This window comes from Gossypium arboreum, chromosome 7, assembly GCF_025698485.1.
Source record: "Gossypium arboreum isolate Shixiya-1 chromosome 7, ASM2569848v2, whole genome shotgun sequence".
Classification (NCBI taxonomy): domain Eukaryota; kingdom Viridiplantae; phylum Streptophyta; class Magnoliopsida; order Malvales; family Malvaceae; genus Gossypium; species Gossypium arboreum.
Genome location: NC_069076.1, coordinates 82,142,442 through 82,165,769, shown reverse-complemented (window position 1 = coordinate 82,165,769; position 23,328 = coordinate 82,142,442). Strand labels below are relative to the sequence as shown.

The following is a 23,328-nucleotide window of genomic DNA, read 5'->3' as shown; positions in this document are numbered from 1 at the left end:
TACATACCTCATGATTATTAGAGTTTGCTTGTTATGATTAATAATTATCATCTCTCAATAATACAAATATATATATATATATATATATAAAATTAACCTTTTCTATTTGTGTTTAGGGTTTAATTTATTGGTCGCAAAGGAAAACACTGTCACCATTTGTTCTCTTATTCTTTCATCATTATTGCTTTGTTCTAAATATACAAATTCTTCCTTCTTTTAACAAGTCATACATGTGTGCATTACTAGGTAAATATTATATTTTGTTTATTAAATATAATTTTTATCGATATCGAATTTTAGTATTAAGATAATTTTAAGTCACATATGTAATTTAGGATTTATACTTGCAATATAATGTAGGAAAAAAGTTAAAATTACATATTTTCACAATCTTACGAGAAAATGGATTAATTCAAATATTTACTAACAATTATTATTATTAAAATACATTAATATTATTTTTTATTTAATAAGGATAGTTTCAGTAAAGTAGCATTGTATTACATTACATTATTAGAAAAATATTGAATGTACCAAATATATTAATATAATTTTTAAAGATTTTAATCAATACTTTCTAATACATTCCAAATATAATAAAGTAATTTTGACATTTCAATCAATCATATTTCAGAATTTTATTCTATTGAAATTACAGTACGAAAAAACACAAAACACCTCCTTCTACTGTTACGGGCCGCAGTTCAAAGCCCGTAATCATCGCACCAAATGTATCCGATGAAGGTCTATTGTGTAGATGGGAATCATTTGGCCCGCAAGAACTGGCCCAATTCGGTAAGTTGTTGGAGAAGCCTATTAGATTGAAATCTAGTTGCCTAATAATGAAGATTTGGCAACTTAGGCTATTTTGCTAATTGATATTAAAAGATTGATAGAATCATATCTTATAAAGATTAGATTAGAGGGGTATAGTTAATCTCGTCTATCAATATATATGTATCTTGACCGTCGGTTTTGGGGGAGCTCAACTATAAATAAAGAGCCTCCCCTCATTTGTACTCACTCCATTCATTGTTTCATTATTCTTTGTGAATAAGAGAATATAGAGAGCATTTACACAAACACTTTGTGTGTGTTCTTTCTATTGTTCTTTTTTTGGTTCTTTTAGTATAAATCGCTTCCGATATACAAATTGGTGCCTTGGAGGACTTTTAAAGGAATCATCACTTGAGAAAAGATTGACTTAGGAGAGTTTGAACAAACGAATTGTTTAAGGCTGCACGAATCGCATTGGAAAAATCTAAGTCCGTGACATTACGAAGCGGGAATATGTGAGTTAAAATTTTGAAAGAGCAACAAACGACAATCATTAATAATGTGTTGTTCACCTTTAACTCTTTCAATCTGTTACCTTTGCAGAAAAATGGAGAGAGAACAACCACGAAACTCACATTTATTGCAAATTTTTTATATCTGAAGGGAAACCTTTTTTCATGAATCTTGTATCTGATCATGAAAGGAAACTCAGGCAATAAGTCAAAAAAAATAAAATGAAATGGATAAGAAATTTTGCTTTTGTTACAGCTTTAGCCATTTTATGTTCTGAAGGTGAAGGATTTTTTTTTTTTCATTTTTCTTAAACTCTAATTAGATGAAGATTAAAAATAGTAATAATGGTGAGAATAATTATTATAGTAGTGAGAGTATTATTATAATGATGAAATTAAAAGGTGATGAGATGTATGTTTTAATTTAATCATGGTGATAATGAGGTGAAAATAGAAAATGATCATCTATATCAATATTTAAATGTGTATACAAAATAAAATTAAAATATTATATTTGTATTAAATAATAATTAAAAAGTATTAAAATCATATCTTTATAAAATTAAATTATTTATAATAATCTGTATATTAAATAATAATTAAAATTATAATTTTATAATAAAATTTATAAAATAAAATACCATTATATAATAACATGATTAATAATATCTTTTTATAATTATCAAATTTATTTTTATATTATATAATATTTAATTTTATAAAATGCACTTTCAAACAAATTCATAAAACCCAACCCCAGAATTGGAATGAATAAAACGAAAATTAAAAATAAATTAAAGTGGTAAAAGCATTTTCACCTAAGTGGCTTGTTTTCATTAGACTATAAACTTCCGGTAGAAAATAGGAGCTCCAATGGATTAAAACATGCAAAAGTGAGTTGTAAATTAACCGAGTTTAATAAATGTAACAGGGACGAAGCCAGAATAAATATTTAGAGGTAGATCAAATTTTAATTTTTTATAGTTTATATCTTTATTATTTGTAGAGAATTAAATAGAATTTTTATAATTTTAAGGGAGGCCAAAATGTAATTTTACCTTTACTAATTTAAAATTTTAAAAAAAAATTAAGGGTCAAAAGAGTAAATTTACATTTTAGGGAGGCCAAGGCCCATGCCAGCCCCCCTGGCTTCTCCCCTGAAATGCAACTATGTTTATTTTTAAATCTGTTCATGTTTATTACAAATTTCAAAATTTTTGTTTGTTTCGTTTATTTAAAATTATGTGTATTTGTATTTGTATTTATTTGTTTAAATTAAATGAGCAAGTTAGTGAACATTAAACAAACATATATAATTGAACATATTCATGAACAATATTTATAAATAATAAATAAACAAACAATAAATAAACATATACATTATTTTTAGATATAAAATAATCAAATATAAATATTAATAATTATATTATAAATAATAGCAAATAAGCACACAAACCATAATAATTTTATTAATATATACTAATGGAATAATAAACAAGCTTTAAGCAAACATAAACGAGTTTGTTCACGAACATGAATGAACTGAACAAGCTTTGTTTGTGTTCGGTTCATTTAATAAACGAGCCTTAAAATATTGTTTATATTCTTTTATTTAGCTTAATAAATAAACATAAACGAACAAAAATCGGTTCATTCATAAACTATTCATCGAACGCTCTATTCATTTACATCTCTACACAAAAATAACCACAACTTGCTATCTAAACCGAAAACCAATACATTCCCCAATATTCTATCTTACCATGGGTTCTTTTGAATCTAAGTGGAGTCTTAAGCATTTTCTTTTGTTCCCAATTGAAGTGAAGGTGAACCGAAATATGTTTTGCACCTATTTTCATTTTCATTAGTTCCTAATCGAAGGAGAAGGATAATGAATTTTTGAAGGTATTATCTCTGCTTATTTTATCATTATTTTTTTGGCTCAGCAATAAATTTATTTTATTAAACAAAAAGGAAAAAATTATAACACTCTAAACTCGGTCTAAACGAAAAGGCTAAGTTTAGAATGTTACGACGTCTTACCAGAAACATAGTCATACTTAAAGCAAGACTTTCACCATTATATAATAAAACAACCACTATCCAAAACACAATCAAATCCTAGAAGTTAGAGACAATGCAAAACTAATCATAAGTTCACACACATATATAAGTCCTATAGGTGACCGAGTCCTACGCCTGCCGGCCGCTTATTCCTGAGAGTTCCCTGAAATTCATTCAAGCAATTAGTGTGTTGCATTGTAAAACATAATATAAAAAAACTAACCTATATACAAAAATTCAGATATTATTGATTATTCAGATAACAATTCAGTCTACTCATATAGATCAATAACTTAATCGGATCCAGGCACAATAATATTGATGCATAGCAGATTGATACAGATGTACGTATAACACAAATACAATTATGTGCACACGTCATACAGTACAAATGCAGATGCAATTTCCTATTTCATCTGCTACACTCCATCTCTATCCACCCTACCCACCAATCGGTATATAATACACATCCATCCCAACACACCTCATAGTGTCAATATGACACAATGCACTGTTTACAATCTCACTACCAGATCAGATAGTATCATGGGTGGTTTGACCACCAGTTCATTACATAATACTTCCTTCAAACCATAACTTCTGCCCCATGCTGCATAACAGATAACAGATATCAATACGTATTTCAGATGTAGATACAATTACACATTCTAGTATAAAAAAAAGTATAAATAAAACCAGTTTATGGTCCCAATAAAGTAGGTCATATAGTTTAATACAATGATACCTATCTTATAGTAATCTACATTCACCCCGTACTATAATTATGGCATTACCGAAGTTGGCAATTTGGGCTCTTATGCCCAAACGGTGGCCCATTTCACCCAACACGGCCTGGCACACAACCATGTGGTTACCTGTGTGCACTAGTTATCAATTTAGTGAGTTACATAGCCTGGACACGCCTGTGTTCTAGCTCGTGTACCTCACACGACTCAGTACACGCCCATGTCCCCTGCCTGTATGACTCCAAGTTTAAACTTAGGGAGTTACACAACCTAGACACATGTCCATGTGTCCTACCCATGTGACTCCAAGTCTTAAGTCAGGGAGTTATACAACCTAGACACACACCCGTGTGACCTCAAATTCGAACTCAAGAAGTTACACAGTCTAGACACACACCCATGTGCCTTTCCCGTATGACTCACACGGCTTGCACACGCACCCGTGTGCCATCGACAGCCCTATTTCTAACGAAAAAAATGCAGAAAAAGTAAGGATTTCAGTACCCATCTGTTACACAATGCTGTAGAGGCACCAACTTGCAAATTCCAAGCCTCAAACAAGTTTCAAACATTCAATTCAACAAAACCTTCACAAAATATGTAAGTAATAGTAATCGAACTTCGTCGAAACTTTCGACTCACTACACGAAACGGTTGAAAGACTACTTATCATGAATTCCTAGTACCCATTCAGTTCCTAAGTAAAACGAGAGGAGTTAGGTGTCTCTTGAATCTTCCTTAAGGCATCGAAACACAACGCACAACAAGTTAACAAACCTCGAGATTTTTGAAGAGTCCTCAAATCACACAATAATACAAAATGACGAACAACCGACTCAACTTACTTGAAGCACACCGGAACAAGCGATAACACGATCTAACATAGCAATTTACATAGGAAAAACAAGACAAAAGAGAATTAAGAAAGATGTAAACGGAAAAAAATAGAAAAAAAAAACAAATTGGGGAAAAAATAGAAAATAACGTCTATTAACAGTATAGGAAAGGAAATTAAAATTTTAGATCAATTTTATGGAAAGAATGCAAAAATATACATATTTGTTGCATATATAGTGACTCAAACACGAAACTAGAGAATAGACAGATACTTGACCAGTGAACCAGCATGCTCATTCTTGACATAAAAATACACAGAATTAAACTTAAACAAGGAATCCTAAGCCAAGGGTTCAAGTAAGGAACTTCACAAAATTCTAAAATTTATGCGACTCAAACCTCAAATCTCAAGTGAGCAAACAGAACACAACCACTGAAGCAGATACATATTTATCGACGCAACTTAGAAATAAAACTCAAATTTTAGGGCATTACAAAAATTTTGTCATACGAGATTGAAACATCCAAAGAAGGAAACAAAACACCTTAAACAAGATGCAAGAGACGAACACCAAAATATGACAACACCAGCTTCACCTTTCAACCTCCCACACAAGAAAAGCATCACCAAGAACCTTTCATAATCAATACCTGTAATGACCCGATAGTCACGGGTATCGAAAATTGTATTTTTGGATCTCCATTTTTGTAAAACGGATTCGTAATTATTTATTAAAAATATTTACGAAGTTAGTTGTGTGGTTAGTTAGGTTTTGGTTAGGTGAATTTGCACGAATTAAGAGTAATTAGGTATAAGGACTAAATTGCAGATAGGTTGAAAGTTGAATTATAGATGAAAGAAAATAAAAGGGACTAAATAAACAATTTAACCTATTTTCAAACAAGTGTATGGTCTTGGTAAAATACATGTATAAAAATATTATACATATGTATATAATAATAAATAAGTAATACTTAATATTTAAGTAATATATATTATATTATAATAATAAAAGAAAACAAATAAAAGAAAAAGAACAAAGTAGAAAGTAGAAACGAAACAGAAAAGAAAGAAAGAAAAGAAAGAAGGAGAATTAGGGATTTCAAAGTTCAAAGTTCAATTGGTTAGTCAATTTAGTCCATTTTCTTGTAATTTTATGTTTTAGAATCCCGATATTAAATATTACTTAACCTATGTTGAAACTTTAGAAATTATTAAATTTTTAGATGTTGTTCATGTTGAATAATTTAAGTATTTGGGATTAAATTGACTGAATTTTGAGTTAGAAATGAAAAGAGATTGAATTGTAAAAAATTATAAGCTTTGAGTAATAGGGACTAAATTATAAAATTTTAAATTTAGGGATTTAAGTGAAATTAGAGAGTTAAATTTAGTCTAAAGTGGAAATTGAATGAAAATATGGAAGTAATTTTGAAGAAATAAAATTAGTCTCAAGTTAGGGATTAAATTGAAATTTAGGTAAATGTTGAATAGAAATTTAAAATATCCAATGTGAAAATTGAATTGTATGTATTGATGAATTGTAATTGTTTTAATTTCCGTAGCTAACATTGTACCGAAAATTTTGACTAAGAAAGGAAAGGATAAAGCCGACGAGGAATAGCTCAGAAATTCTGGTTTGTATTTCTATAATCCAAATCTTATTATTAATTGCTGTATTTTAATTTAAGATTTATGGTAAGTGATTGAGGTGAGTAATTAGTATTTTACTATTGAATTGAATTTATATGAATTGGTGATTAATGTGAAATGTGGATATTGGATATTGATTGTTGTTGAATTGTGAAATTAAACCCTATTAACTGTATCGGGCTGAGTCGGATATAGATGGCATTCAGGGATTCTTCGACTTCGAGTCGATGAGACACTGGGTGTCAATCTATTACTTTGGATTAATTCAATGAGGCACTAGGTGCCAATTTTCTTCGGTTTAGCCGATGAGACATTGGGTGTCAAATTATTACTTCAAATTATCCGATGAGGTACTATGTACCAAACTGGTGTGTTCTGGTTGGATCCATGTATCTATCATAGTCCAAGTCATGTTAATGGGGGTGATTAAATTAAATGATACTATGATTGGTATTGGAAAACATTGAATGTGAAAATCTATTTGAATATCAAGTATGAGATTTGAAATAGCAAGAAATGAGAATTGAATATGTTATGAATGATGTGCTGATGAATTGATTAATTGAATGATTAATGTTATTGTGTGATTAAATTTACATAATAAATTATTTTACCTTTAATATTTGGATTATAGAAATACCATTGAGTTTATACTCAGCGTAAGGTTTTATTTTCCATGTGCAAGTTAGGTAATTAAGTCTGATCGCCGATTCAGCATCCATCAACGATCCTGATCTCAAACGTGGTGAAGTATGTCTCTTTGTGTCGGCATGTACCTAGGGCTTCTAAATATTAACTATTTTTCGAATTGATTGTAAATAATAACATAATATTAAAATTGTAATGTTGGTTGATATATATATCTATAAGCATGTGTTTGTGTTGAAACTTTAATATGGTATGTCATATTAATCTTTAAGTGTTTATGATTTAGGTAAAATTTGATTTAAATTGGTATGTTTATAATATGGATTAAATTGATGTTTTGATTATATGTTTTAGATAATATAAGTGTGGAATCTATGAGGGAACATTGGATAGGCATCTATGTTGATTGTTTTGATATGTTTTAAAAAGTATTTGATTGTGTTTTGCATTGGTTGAACGAATAGTTTTTGAGTTGCTTGGTGTCTAAGATTGCAGGGTATGGTAAACTTGATGTTTAAGGTTCATTTTGAGTCCACACGGCCATATACACGGGCATGTGAGCGGACCGTGTGAGACACACGGCTATCACATGGGTGTGTGGTTTGGCCGTGTGTCCCCTACTACTTAAATTTTCAAAACAGAATGCTTAGGTATTTTCACACAGGCAGAGACACGGGCGAGTGTCTCAGCCGTGTGTGACACACAGCCTAGCACGCGGGTGTGTGACTTGGCCGTGTAACCCTTGCACCTTAATATTTCAAGTCAGTATGCACCTAAGTTTGGACACGGGCTGGGACACAGCCATGTGCCCCTATTTCAAATGCCCACACGGCCTGGCCACACGGGCGTGTGTCCCTTCTTTCTTTGAAAATTTTTGATGTTTTCAGAAAAATTTTCTGAGTACCCGATTTAGTCCCGATTTGTTTCTAACATACATTTTGGGCCTCGAAGGCTCATAAAAGGGACAATATGATTAATTTATGATATGTATGTTAAATGATATGTAGTGTCTATTTTTTATATGAAAAGTCTGATAATGCTCCGTAACCTGTTCCAGTGATGGATAAGGGTCAGGGCTGTTACAATACCTGCATCTTTATCCCTTCCACCGTACTCAAAATTCATAGCCATATTTCTAGCAGGACACTAAATGTAACAACTCATTTTTCAGTGGTGTCAGAAATAGTGGTTTTGGGGCCACCAAATCCAACGAGTAAGTTCGTAAATATTATTATTTAATATTTGTGAGTCAAATATAGTTTTTGAAAGGTTTTTGATTTGATAATTTATGATATTTGAATGATTAATTAAGTTCAAGTGGTAAGGCCCTAAGGTTAAGTGGTTCTAGAAAATGATGTATTAGGACCTTATTTCTATAAACCAAGCCATAAATATTTTTATAAATATTTACGGAGTGTCATAAAGGTGGTATTAAAGTTTCGTTGGAAAATTTTAACGTTTCGATGGTTAATTAATTAAAAAGGACTAAATCATAAAAGATGTAAAATTTGATCACTATTAGATTTAAGTGATTAAATGGCTTAAGGAATAAAGATAAAGGGACTTAAATGGTAATTAAACAATGGTCAAAGTTTCCAAGCGGTGGTGTTATGATTGAATCCAATAGCTTTTGGATTAATTTTTCTTTTAGTCCTAATTAGTTTAGGATTAAATTGTAAATAAGTTTACTAAGTTAGAATTTAATTTAATTGAAGGACCAATTGTGAAATTAAACCTTCCTTTGATGGTAATTATGTCATATATTTGTGTGATGGACAATTATGGTCATGAAATTGGTGTTTTATTTGTTTATTAACCAAGGTTAAAATGGTAATTTGATAAATTAAATTAAAATAAAATAAAAACAAAAGGTTAATGTTAGAGGTGATCATGGGCCGGGCCGGGCCGGTTCGAGCCGGGCCGGGCCCATATAAATTTTAGGCCCATCTACTAGGCTCGGCCCTGCCCTACCAAATGGGCCTAAAATTTTGCCCAAGCCCGGCCCGAAATAAAATTACTAAGTTCGAGCCGGCCCGCCCATTGCCCATATTAAATTTTTTATTTCATTAAATAAAAAAGTTTAAAAATATAATAAATCAAATATATTTAAAAACATAAAACAAATATTAAAACAAATAAAAATAATACTAAAATAATTCTTAAAACAATACACAAATTAATAATATAATAAAAATGGTTATATTAAAATTTAAAATAATTAAAAATAAAATAAATATATATATATTAATATATAATTGGCCGGGCCGGCCAAAAACCCTTACTCGAGGCTCCGCCCGCTTTCTAAAGGCCTCGTTTTTTTGCCCAAGCCCATTTTTTCGCCTATATTTTACCCAAACCCTCCCATTTTTGGGTGGGCCTTTAGGGGCCGAGTACCAACCCATGATCAGCTCTAGTTAATGTAATATAATCTTTTTTTTCTCTTCAACAATTGAAAACACCATGGATGTTGAGATGAAGCTTTCAGTCATGTTTCATTTGATGCATGTAAGTCTATTTTAGTCCCCTTTTTTTTTAATTTTTATGTTTTTGATATCGTTGCAACTAGGTTCAGCTAGCCCGTACCTTCGATTTTGAAACTGTTAAAGATTTTGAATGTTTCCATTGATGAACCTTGTGATTTTAGATGTTAAATGATGAATTTAAAATGTTGGTTGATGTTTAAAAGTATTCTATTAAGTGATTTTTGATGAATTTTTTTATTAGGGATTAAATTGTTAAATTAATAAAAGTACAAGGATTTAAAGTGAAATTTTTACATAAATGACTGTTTCAGATACCATGAAAATTCGACTAAGGTCAATTTTTTGTAAAAATGGTTAATTTGCATGTTTTGGGCTCAGGAACTAAATTGAATAAAAGTAAAACTTTAATGGTAATTTTGTAAAAATTTTAAAATGACTAAATTGCATAAAATGAATTGTTTTATTGTCTAAATTAATATATTTAATGAAATTATTAATTTAGATCAAGGTCAAGTAGAAAATTAGGGAGAATAGAAAATTACCAAAATGCCCTATACTTTGACATTTATGCAATTTAGCCAAGTAAGTCCATACGGTTAGAATTTAACATCAATATGAATTTTTTTGAGTAGATTAACATAGTAAAACTTGTATATTTATTTTTAATTGTTGATGATTAACGATAATTTGAGATATAATATTGAATTTGATTACTCAAATTAAATTGAACACAAGATAGAGTACAGTCGTGATTTGGTGTGTTACAGGGGATTGGAGTGGAGATGATTATGGAGTGATGTATATTCATATTACCCAAGTAAACCGAGGTTCAGCATTTGTTGCAAACTCTCGTGTTATATACTTTGTTTGGTGTGTTGGTTGGATTAGCTCTTATAAGCATTGGTGTGTTGGAGGGATTGACTCATGTGAACATCTTGTGTGATTGGTTTGACTGATGATGTACTCTTATCAGTAAGTCTTTAATCGTATAGAGAATCTCGGTAAGGTAATTTGTTTAATGAATTTGAAATATTTGTTATTTATTGAATATTAACCTGAACATAAATAAATTCATCAGTTGAGATTGTGGATGATGCTTAGGTTTGTGCTAAGCTTTTGGTTGCATTATATCATGTTTAATATTAATGATATACATTGAAATGGTAATTGGCCAAATGGAAATATGCTTATGTTCATGAAAAGGGTGGTAAGATTCAAAAGGTGTAATTTCTTATAAAACGATTTATCATGTGACTGACCCCAAATGAGTTATATACAAAAATGCACTAACCTGTGATATGATTATGATTGATGTATATGCTTATGTATGGTATTATACAAATGAAACGGTAAGAAAAGGTAATGAAACAGTAAGTTCATAATTGAAACGTGATATGATGGAAAAGGGATTGATGAGTTGAATAATGTACTTATATAGGAGAAATTACGTATGTTATGGTTGAAATTACCTATGTTATGAATAAATATATTAACTATTTAATTGATGTTGTTATTTAAGTTTATGCTTAGTAAATGGAATGGAAAGTAAGTAAATGAAGTTACTCGTAGTTTTATGAAAAGGTTAATGATGCTGTAAAATGTTTTATAAAATCCTATTATGTTAGAAATGAAAATATATATGATGTTGATAGACTTACTCATTTATGAGTTGGTGGTTACGTGGTTGATAAATCTTAAGGCATTAGTATAACTTTATATTTATCATATAAAGTTTATTATTAAATTAGAATATTATGTTTAAAGTTTTACGCGCTTAGTAAGCATTCATTGCTTACGTAGTTGTTTATCCCTTACTTTACAGATTACCGGAGGCTCGATCAGTTTGGAAGCTCGTCGAAGAGCTCTATCACACTATCCAGCAATTATATCGATAGATTCTGATGTCTTGGTTATGGTTATAATGGCATGTATAGGTGGACTTATTCTAAAGTTTAGATGATGTTTATGGCTTGTAATGTTGCCTTAGATTTAAGGTACTTATGGTGTTCTTGATGCCTTGTTGGTTGTGGTTGATATGGTCAATTTGATGCATGTTTAGAAATAACCAAATTTGGTATGTGTTAATGTATCTTTAAATGACCAAAGTGGTATGTGTTGTATCGACCTCAACATGGCCAAGACATGGTATGCTTTGGAAAGGTCTTGAATATATGTGCATGATTGAGATATGGTATACCTAATATGATAAGGTTTGTATGTATCAATTGTGTTTTATATTTGTATGGAAACAAATCAGTTGGTAAATGGTATAAATTTTGTTAAATGTGGTGAAGTTATTTTTTTATATGGCATGGAAATAGTATTGAGATAAGTTAGGTATGTATGGTTAAGGTTTAAACAAATATGCTCATGTATATATATATATATAAATTGATGCTTGATGTTTGAGGTTCTTTTGGCATATTGGTTGTATGAACATTTGGTATGGAGATTAGTCATTCTTTGCATAATTTGAGTATGTTTAAAGGCCTTGTATACATGTACAAATTTCTTGTAGGTTTATGCTTGAAAGGGTGAAAGAAATGGCTTGGAAGTGATCATTTTCTTTTCCACATGGGTGTGCGTCTCAACCATCTGTAACACACGGCCATGTGACACAATTGTGCGTCCCCTTTAGTTTCTAAAGATTTCAACTCAACCAGTTACACGACCTGGCACATGGGCGTGTGACTTAGCCGTGTGGCACAAGTCAATGAGTTACACGAGCGTGTATCTCAGCCGTGTGAACCCTATAGTTTGAAAAATTCTATATTTTTCTATGAAATTCTAAATGTTTTTTTATTTAGTCCGGAATCGTTTCTAAAGTGATTCTAAGGCCTTGAGGGCTCGAATAAGGGACGTTATGCATGTGTTTGAATGAATTAAGCTATGATATATGAAATGTTTAAGAATGAAAGTTTTTAAGTTATAGTTTTCCCGATAATACTCCGTAATCCTATTCCGGTGATGGATACGGGTTAAGGGTGTTACACCAAAGAACACCTTGAAATAGAAGTTAATGTTGTGAGACGACCATTCATGCAGCATGCACATTTGGTGAACCCTCCAATATTTGTGAACTCACAGTAAGTGGTGAGCTACCTTGTAACACCCTCAACCCGACCCGATTCATTGGATCCTGATTTTGAATGTTATCATATAAAACTTAACCGTTTAACAAAATCACCTCACAATTTTTTACTTCTTTTAAACATTTCCTATGGCATTCCAATTGAAATGCTTAATATATGATGGCAAAAAAAATGCCCTACATTGTAACTGCTCGCAAGCTGCCTTTAAAGCTGATATGATGGACTTAAGGAGTGCCACTTTATAATACCCCTTAGGCCTATTTTAGGAAGGGAGTAGATTGTTATACATCAATAACCTGAAACCTGCACCCTGGAAAATATCTAAGCCTCTATCCCATAACCTGGCCATGATAAGACAACAAGGCGAGCTAGATTGTAAAGCAAGGCTACAGACCCAACTCACAAGAACCTTGCTCAAGCTCATAAGGCAGGATTGTAGGTACAGCTCGTAAAGCCAGCTCACAAGATAAGGTTACAAACCTAGCTCGTAAGAACCTAGGGAAGGTTGCAGTCTCACCTCGTATGTATCCAAGGAACTCTTAAGAAGTGCCACATATTCCATTGGCCACCCACACACTCGTCCAATAGGTACAGAGCTCGCCCTGAACACCAGTCCCAGGAGCAGAAAAGACCGCATGCTCCGTAGACACGTGCCCAACAAACGTGGAGCTCGCAGAGAATGTCAGTACTGGAGACAGTAGAATTAAGATAAAATAATGAGGTCCTACCATGAGTTGTAATAATATCAGTAATAACATATTACTCAGTAGTGTTGTTGTATAAATACAAAAATAGAGGCCAATAAGGCCAATATCTATGCTTTATTACTTACACCGATTCAATGCCATCACTAAAGTTTGTACTGTTAAACGTGGAATATACTTTGATAATTGGCGTTATTATTATATAACTCAAAATGGACAAATGTCCTTACAAAGATCCAATTCGACCATTCTAGTTTGTTGTAATATAAACAACCTTAAAAGAGATGGGCCTCAATTTGTGCGATTCACTTGATCAAGTTGGTAATGGGAATTATTGTTATGCAAACACATACATTAGGATCAATGCCCTTGCCTTCAGTTCCATCATTGTAGTTGAAAAGAATTCTCATAATATTTGTCATCATAGAGATCCATAAAATATACCCTTCCGTCTCATTAAATTTAACTTATTTTTCTTTAGAAGTTATTATAAACAAAACTTTCAATAAAGGAATTTTAAATTTTTCTATAAAATCAAAATATTTAAATTTTCACTGAAAATTGTGACATTTTTATTGAAATAGAGGGACTTTGTATTCGTGCGATGTCAATTGGGCTGGGCATTGGCAGAAATATAAAAGCTTTACTGCTTCCTAGACGGTTCAAGCACCGATATAATTCATTGGAAATCAAATTATAAGAAACTAAACAGTTTTTTCTTTGTTTTAGCATCAAAGGTTGGGGGGGCAAAAGACAATTTCTTTGTTATCGGATCTTTCATCACAATCTTATGATATAAAAGCAATATATTACGTGCCCCCCAAAACTATGCTAGAACCAGGCAAAAATGATCATTTATGACTAACCTATCATATCTTCATCATTTTCATTTCACCATCTCAAAAAAGTACGGACATGCAGTAATTCATGTTAGCGAAACATTGGCATGCAGGCGAGCTCAGAGATCAAATCCCGTGTTACCGAAACAAGTTACAGTACAGCACCAATATCTTCTTCCAACTTAGAACCATAAACAAGCCAATGATGTCCTAGTTTGCTTAAAAGCAGGCCAGTGCCTTGATCATCCAAGCTCCTATCCCTCCCCTGTCTCGGCTAAATTCATCACTTTTAATGCATCCTCAGCTTTTATTTTCTGAGGGACATAATCTGGAAACACCAAAAAAATTTCCAGCAATTGTAAATAATCATGGAAAAAGCTGGGAGAAAGCTGGCAATGCGGATCAGCATATGTAAAGGGAACAAACGGGAGGAGACTGTAAACAAAAATAAATTAAAATTAGCAATACCTGATAGAAAGTCATATCTCTTCTGTTCATGGACAACTGTTGCTGCAAAATAAAGAGAGGAGCATCTTAACACAACCGCAGTTGAATACATTTAAACCTTTTTGCAACAATAATAATATTAATTTCTTTCAAATTTGTGCAATAAGAGCAGTATGGATTTGCCCAAGGTCCACTTTTCAAGAAATGAAGAGTATAATATCATTCAACTATATACTTCGTTTAAATTCTAGACGAAAAATGTATAACTGAAACGTCTTAATGAAACTTCAAGCACCCCATAACATGTACATTCAATCACAAGAAATGGAAGGAGATTATGTTGTGCAAGATATGTGCTATTCATACTGATGCAGAGAAATGAAACAATTCCATTTGAAAATCAATTGATTTCAGCTTACATTCGCCTACATGAACCATATTAAAATATTAGAAGAAAGAACCAAATCTAACCACCCAAAATTTTCAATTCAAATGAGAGAACAGCATAAGGTAGATTTTGATTCAATACAGGAATCAACATAAAAGTATAACCCTAAGCCACATAAATCAATTTTAAACTAATGTTTCTATAAAATCATCTATAGAAGCTTTCATTCTGCTGACCAAACCATGAGAATCCATTGGCAGTATCACATTCCATAAGAATCCGACTTTTTTAGCTCAGAAACATTATTGTAACAATAGATATTAATCTTTATGAACATATAACATATCTAAGAAAACCACTCAAAACCCCTATCTTTACCGAAAATGCATCTCAAGCTTCAATCCTGGCAATAGTTAGTGTTGTCTGAGCAAATATGTGTAAGGTCGAGTAAGTCAAGGCTCATGCTAATATTCTACAGTAATGTCAGATAGAACCGGCAAAGGAAACAACATATACAAGGGGGATTCAAAAAGGAACGTACATAGGTGCTTGTAACTAAGTGATTTCTTGCGATCTTTAATGGAGCATTTGTATCCATCTTCGCAGAACTTTTCAAGAAACAATTCCTGCAGAAAACAAAAATAAATTTAGACAATAAACAATATGAAACAGAGTGATAATTACCTTTCGACCAAACAATGCTCATACCATACCAATTCCACAGAGAAGAAGAAACAACATACAAAACACCAATTTTTTTTAATTTAAAAAACAACAACAATTTTGAGCAGAATTAAAGCAATGATTTAAGACCAGCAATTTCGAGATCCCAACTTTTCAAAATACATTTAAGGCATGCATTCAACCAAACATAGACCCCATAAATGACAGCAAAGGATTATCAAGCTTTAACCTTGGAGGATAAACACATTGAGAAAAAAACCCCACTTTATGACTTTAAAGACTAAAAAAAGGAAGGAAAAGATTCAAAGGAAACCCTAAAGGCATTCAGGAAAATAACCCCAAAAAAGGGGGAAAGAAAAAGGAATTACCGCGGCTTTGTTAACAAGAAAAACAACATCTTGAGAAACAGCCATATGTGAATCTTCAGTCTTGATTATCCTCTTGATTCTGTTCATTGGAAATCTACACACCTTTGCTTCTTCTTCTTCCTCGTCTACTTCTTCCTTTCGCTTTCTTTTGCTGTTGAGTTTAACGTTCTTGTGGTAGTTGTTTCTGTTTTCTTGGGGTTCTGATTCAGAGCTTGAAGATGGGTCGGTAATAACCTGGGACTTGACTGGGATTCCATTGCTGCTCTTGTTTTTGCTTTTGTCTGGCTTTAATTCGGGCTTTGGCTTTGATTTGGTAGGTATTTTGGAGGCACTTCCTTTCTTCTCTGGTTTTTTCATGGATTTTTTTGCGTCTTTGTCAGCGGTTCTGTTGCTCTTCTCCTTATGCTTCTTCTTGTTCTTGTTCTCTTCTTTGGGTTTCTTGGAAGAGGAGGCCATTGCACTCTCGCTCTCTCACAGATTCCGAAAAATCTCAACTCCGAACTCCAGAGATCTGATATATAAGGCCATTATGTAGATTGGGTTCTTCATGGGCTTAACTTTAAATGGGCTACGAAACCAATTGGTGAGTGACAAAAAGTAGGATTCCCTTTTAAAAGAAGTCTTAAAAATCCAATTAACTGCAACACGATTCAGACGGGGGCAGCTTCAATATATTGTACTCTGAATTTTAGACAAAAATAAAAAAAAATTATAATTCGGTAATATTTAAGTATCACCGAGAAAATACATGGACGTATCATTAAATCAAATGCTAAACAATGATAGTTTTACATGCATAGGAGGCTAAGCAAAAGTAGCACCAACATGAAGATTATGAGTACATTCTTTTATTACTAACTCATCAAGTAGTTCAAAAACAGGCAGCAATTTCCTATCTTTGCAGTTCATTTCAATCAGAAACTCCCAACAATGTGGTTCTGGTTTAAACCCCGTTTCAGCCAATCCAAACAATGCTGTAACTGCATCATCTAACATTCCAGCTTTACAAAGCTGAATCAACACCTCATTCGATGTTGCATAATGTGGAAAAACCCCCCTATCCAACATCAGACCCAACAGCTTCGCTGCCTTTTCCATTTCATCTTTCTGCCATAATGCATTCAATACAATTCTGTAACTTGCTTTGTTCAAGTAAACACCTTCGTATGGCAGCTTCTCGAGCATCTGAAGCGCCTCATGGAACCTACTTTCTCTGCATAACCCACCAAGTAATACATTTAAAGTAACAACATCGGCTTCACATTTGTTTTCCTTCATTTCCTTAAGCAATGGCATCGCCTCATCGATTCTACTAGCCCTACAAAGGCAATTCATCAATGTAGTATAAACAATTGTATCAGGTTTCAGACCTGTGCTCTTCATCTCAACAAAAAGTTGTTTGGCTTCTTCCCAACTTCCCTCCTTGCATAAGCCATTCATCAAAGCAGAGTAGTTGAATAAATTAGGGCTGCATCCATTGTTTTTCATAAACTCTATTATCTTTCTCGCCCGATCGACTTTTCCTTCACGACAGAAGCCATTAATTAACAAATTATAGGTTAAAGCATCAGGCAATATCTGATCCTTACCAACTATTTCCTCAAACAATTCGATGGCTTCTTTAAGTCGTCTACTTTCACAGAGACCACCTATCAAGGTTGAGTAAGTAATCAGATTGGGATAAGAAACCTTAGATTTTTTCATCTCCTTTACAACTTCAAACGCAGATTCAAGGTCTCCATTATTACAATGATGTTTAACCAAGATGTTAAAAATGCAGGTATTGGGTCTCAACCTGAGAGATTTCTTCGAGTTCAACAGAAAATCTCGAGCCAAATCAACCTGGTTCGATTCAATCAGGAGATTAAGACAAGTACTAATAGCTTTCAGTGAAGGTTTTTCACGAACAATGGGCTGAATTGCATTGAACATCTCAAGTACCTTATCATGTAAAGAAAACCTGGAAAAATGCTTCATGAGATTGAGGAATATACCTTCATGAAATCTACAAGTTTCATAGCTCATTTGACGAAGTAATGAGTCAACGGCCTGAAACTTCTTCGATTGAGCAAGCTTGTGAAGGATGGTTCCATAGGTGGCACTGTTATGAGTAAAGCCTTTCTGCCGCGACACCTTGTTAAATATTTGTAAGGCCCGTTGTGGATCTTTCTCACGCTTGATCAAGTTGATGGCAGTGTCGTGAGAGATAAATTTGGGTTTCCTTTGAGACTCAGTAGAGGCAAGTGAGGGTTGCGGAGGAGGATCTGGTTTTTGGGAGTTGGGTTTTAGGAGTTGTAGGGGGGAGATCCATGGAAGTGGAGATGAAGAGGAAGAGAAGCAGCGCTGCTTACAGAATGAAACTCTAACCAAATTCATGACAAATGCCTCCACCTTTACAAGTCTTCATCATCCGAGGAACACAACATTCGAAAAGAGATGCACGGCGGTGGAAGAACTCAGAAGAGAAGAAAAAACCAGAAGGAGGAAAGGAAAAAGAAAGAAGAAGGATACACGGCAACGGCGGCAATCGTCGATGATTTCGTACAAAGAAGTTACGGGTGGAGGAAAGGAAAGAGGGGAAAGCCCCAACGGCGTGAATGGAGAAGAAGAGCAGAGAGCATGGTGGAGTTGTGGGTTTCAATTCATTAAAAGAGATGCTTGGTCCAGTCCATTACAAATTTACAAAGGGCACAATAAAACCCAAACGAACCTTAAAATAAAGAGCAAATGCTGCTTCCATAAATAATTTTTATTTTTATGGTGTAAAATCAATATTTTTATTTAAATTTGTGAAAGAAATTTAAATTTTTATATAAAATTTTTTTAAAAAAATACCATATAAAATTTAATTTATTTTAATTTACTTAAAAAATAATTTTTAGAAATATTTATAAAAACTTTCAAACTATACAAAATTATGATAAAATGCATAATCAAACTAATTTTATCAAAATAAATTACAAAAATAAAAATTAATATAGAAATATTGAGGGCGAATTAAAATCGACGGTTCAAAAAATTTAAAATATTCTGTTGAACAAAATGATCTCACCCCTAATACTTGCGTTGCATCAATAATAGAGTGAATGATTACAATTGCGTCTTATTTGATTACCCATAAAAAAATTAAAATATAATAAATTAAATACATTTAAAACAAATATTAAAATAAGAAATAAATAAAAATGATAATAAAATAATTCTTAAAACAATACACAAATTGAAAATATAATAAAAAGTGATTATATTAAAATTGAAAATAAAATATAAATATGATTAAAATAAATATATATATATTTAGTATATAATTGGTTGGGCGGCCGAGCTCGGGCCAAAAAAGTTTTACTCGAGCCGGCCTGTTTTCTAAACGGGCCTCGTTTTCTAAACAGGCTCGTTTTTTGCCCAAACTCATATTTCGAGCTTATATTTTTACCCGAACCCTCCCATTTTTAATAATAACATAAGGATAAAATATCAAATTTATCATTAATAAAAGATTGAGCTATTAAAATATTGATCTGAAATTCATTTTTTAAGGTGAGAATAGTTTTTACTGAAATTGCCATTTCCACTTTTTATAAAAAAATACATAAATTTTAATAAAAACAAATAATTCAATTAAAAATGATTTTTCCTTTTTCTTATTGTTGCCACATTTTGAAAATCAAGTACATAATTTTAGAAATCAAATTCATTAATACACAGTAAGCACAAATGAAGACTCTTATATGACTAAACATTGATTAACAACACAATGATTTCTGCATAACTTTAACACTTAAAATTTATTTAGTCGGACCCACTAAATTACATTCTAACAGATAATAAACAATTATATATATAGTTATAAAGTAATATCTTTCAATAAAGTCATGTATTGACCTGATGGTTAGGGTGTTCATCACCTCAAGTGTAACCTAAATTTAAGTTATGTTAATCGCATTACTGTTAGGACTTTATATTTCTCTTATAATTTACTAAAAAAAATAGTATCTTCCAATATCAATAATGAAAATTCTCAATCATATTGCCACAATTTTATAATTTAGCAATTCAAACAAACAAAAAACAAACTGAGATATACTATTTGATTCTTTTCCAATACTCTTATCAGTTTTCACTAATATATAACATATTACAAAAAGCAAATAATTTTAAGGTTTTCGTTACAAAATTTAAGAAAACACTTGAAATGATTTGTATAATAGAGCTATTTGTGGCAATAAAATGAGTTTGATAACGATGTAAATATAGTAAATAATTGGGGAAAGATAAATGTGAAAATTGAACGTTGATAATGACAATATAGAAAGATCGCAAAGAAAAAGAAGAAAAAAAAATAGAACACACAGATTTTACGTGGAAACCCTTTCAAAAAAAACCACGGGTAGAGGAGAAGAAAATTCACTAATGTCGAATTCAAATGATATAAGAGAAGTTTCGACTACATCTATTTATAGGTTGAAAAAGCCTAATTCTATTTAATGTAAAATATATTATGCTACTAAATCTTCTAGAAAGAAAATATATATTTTTTTAACTTGACTTGCAAGCAATCTCTTAGATTTTGTTTAACTTGACTTGCAAGCAATGTCTTAAAATTTGGGTCAAACAAATCTAACAATCTCCACCTTGACACGAATTATTAATGAGCAAGTTCTCCACCTCTTCCATGAAACCCCTTAAGGGTTTATCTTCAACAATGAATACCAATTAAGTCTAAGCAATGCTCAAACTTGGTTATAGGAAGTGACTTAGTCATCATATCTGCAGAATTATCATGAGTACTAATTTTGCTCACAACAATATCACCACAAGCAATAATATCATAAACAAAATGATATCGAACATTAATATGCTTTGTTCTCTCATGAAATATTTGATCTTCGTAAAAAGGATGACACTTTGACTGTCACAAAATACTGTACTGATTTGAAGGTCTTCATTGAGTTCACTAAAGAGCCCTTTTAACCAAATAGCTTCTTTACAAGCCTCAATAATCGGCATATACTTAGCTTTAGTGGTAGACAAAGTGACAATAGTTTGCAAAGTGACTTTCCAACTGATTACACAACCCCCAATTGTAAAGACATAACTTGTGAGTGATCTTCTTTTATCAAGGTCTATGCAAAATCAGCATCAACATACCCAAGGACTTCATCTCTATTTCTTCCAAGCTGTAAGCAATCATTAGTAGTACCTCGTAAGTATCTCAAAATCTACTGAGCTGCTCTCTAGTGTTCTTTACTAGGATTTGTCATGTATCTACTAAATGCACTGACTGCATATGATAAATCTAGACGTGAACAAACCATAGCATACATAAGAGATCCCACTGCACTAGAATATGGAACATGTGACATGTAGTCAATCCCATCATCTAATTGTGGAGACAAAACCGATGAAAGTCTGAAATGGGCTGCTAAAGGAGTACTAACAAGCTTAGCACTCTGCATATTGAACATGCAAAGAACTTTCTCAATATACCATTTCTGACTTACATATAAATTAGTTCTTTTTCTATCTTTGAGAATCTTCATACCAAGTATATTTTTTGCTGCTCCCAAATCATTCATTTCAAATTCTTCACTAAGTTGAGTTTTAACCTTTCTTATCTCTCATTTATCTTTCGTTGCTATCAATATGTCATCAACATAGAGGAGTATATACAAAAAAAAATCATCACCGTTTTTCTTAAAATAAACACAACTATCAAAGCTACTTCTTTTGAAATCATGAGTAGTCATAAAAGAATCAAACCTCTTATACCACTGCTTCGGTGACTATTTCAAACCATAAAATAACTTTTTTAGCAAGTAAATATAGTTCTCTTTTTTTGATACTGTAAAACCCTCTAGTTGTTGCATGTAAATATCCTCCTCAAGTTCTCCATGCAAGAATGTTGTTTTTACATTTAACTGTTCAAGCTCTAAGTCATATATGCCCATAATACCAAGCAAGGCTCAAATCGAACTGTACTTCACAACTAGAGAAAACACATCTGTGAAGTTCACACTTGAAATCTAACTGTAACTATTTGCAACAAGTCTTGTTTTATATCTGGGTTCTTCAACTCCTAGAGTCTCTTTCTTTCCTCATGAACACCAATTTACAATGAACAACCTTCTCACCTTTAAGAAGCTTCACAAAATCCTATGTTCTATTCTTGTGGAGTGATTCTATCTCTTCTTGCATGGCAAATATCCATTTTTATGTGTCTTCACAGCTAGCTGTCTCAAAATAAGTTATGACTCTTGATTTACATTTATATCTTCAACTACATTTAAAGCATAAGCAACTAGATCAACCTCGCATACCTCTTTAGAGGTTTAATTTCTCTTCTATTTCTGTTTTTGGCAATAGAACGTTATGGTGAACAAATGACTCTGTTCTGAATTTCTGTACTAACTTGAAGAGTCAACTCTGTTATAGATATTGTATCAATTTGAAGCTCCACGCTTTTGTTGTTTTTTATATGAAGAGTCTTTAAGAGATAAATTAGCAACATGGCAGTTTCATAAAAAATAACATATATGCTAATCACAACTTTTATATTTTCAAGACACTATAACTTATACCCTTTTACACTAGCCTTATAACTAAGAAAAAGACATTTAATTTATCTCGATTCTAATTTTTCATTATTAACACGAGCATACGCAGGACACCCAAAAATTTTTAAATCAGAATAATCAACAGGATTACTAGACTATACCTCTTATAGAGTCTTTTTCTCAATAGCAATGTTTGGATATCAATTCATCAAAAAATATACAGTAAAGGTTGTTTCAGTCCAAAACTACATTGGTAAATTATCATTTAACAACATACATCGAACCTTCTCCATGATTGTTTTGTTCATTCATTCTACAACGTCGTTTTGTTATAGAGTATGATGAACTATCAAGTGTCTTACTATCTCTTCTGATTTGTATAATTCGTTAAACTCATCAGAACAAAACTTCAAGCCATTATCTATGTGGAGGTGTTTTATCTACTTTCCTATCTGTTTCTTAACCATAGTTTTCTAAGACTTGAATGCAGAAAACACATCGCTTTTCTGCTTCAGGAAGAATGCCTAAATT

General features: G+C 32.0%; 2 protein-coding genes across 4 annotated transcripts; both read right to left on the bottom strand.

Annotated features, from left to right (window-relative positions):
• Nucleotides 1-14,371: 14,371 nt before the first annotated feature.
• Nucleotides 14,372-18,265, bottom strand: LOC108450372 (DNA polymerase II subunit B3-1). The gene is made up of 4 exons (XM_017747968.2): nt 16,244-18,265; nt 15,733-15,817; nt 14,825-14,866; nt 14,372-14,684 (listed from the first exon to the last, which is right to left on the bottom strand). Exons 1-4 carry the CDS (start codon nt 16,697-16,699, stop codon nt 14,611-14,613), a joined length of 657 nt encoding a protein of 218 aa, XP_017603457.1. The 5' UTR covers nt 16,700-18,265; the 3' UTR covers nt 14,372-14,610.
• Nucleotides 16,930-18,619, bottom strand: LOC108450354 (pentatricopeptide repeat-containing protein At5g18475). Of its 3 annotated transcripts, XM_053030647.1 has the most exons (3): nt 18,238-18,619; nt 17,833-17,892; nt 16,930-17,766 (listed from the first exon to the last, which is right to left on the bottom strand). In XM_053030647.1, exons 1-3 carry the CDS (start codon nt 18,617-18,619, stop codon nt 17,048-17,050), a joined length of 1,161 nt encoding a protein of 386 aa, XP_052886607.1. In that variant the 3' UTR covers nt 16,930-17,047. The 3 variants fall into 3 exon arrangements, with proteins under 3 accessions (XP_052886607.1, XP_017603444.1, XP_052886608.1); XM_017747955.2 differs by having other exon boundaries at nt 16,930-17,892; XM_053030648.1 differs by having other exon boundaries at nt 16,930-18,085; nt 18,238-18,372.
• Nucleotides 18,620-23,328: the final 4,709 nt, after the last annotated feature.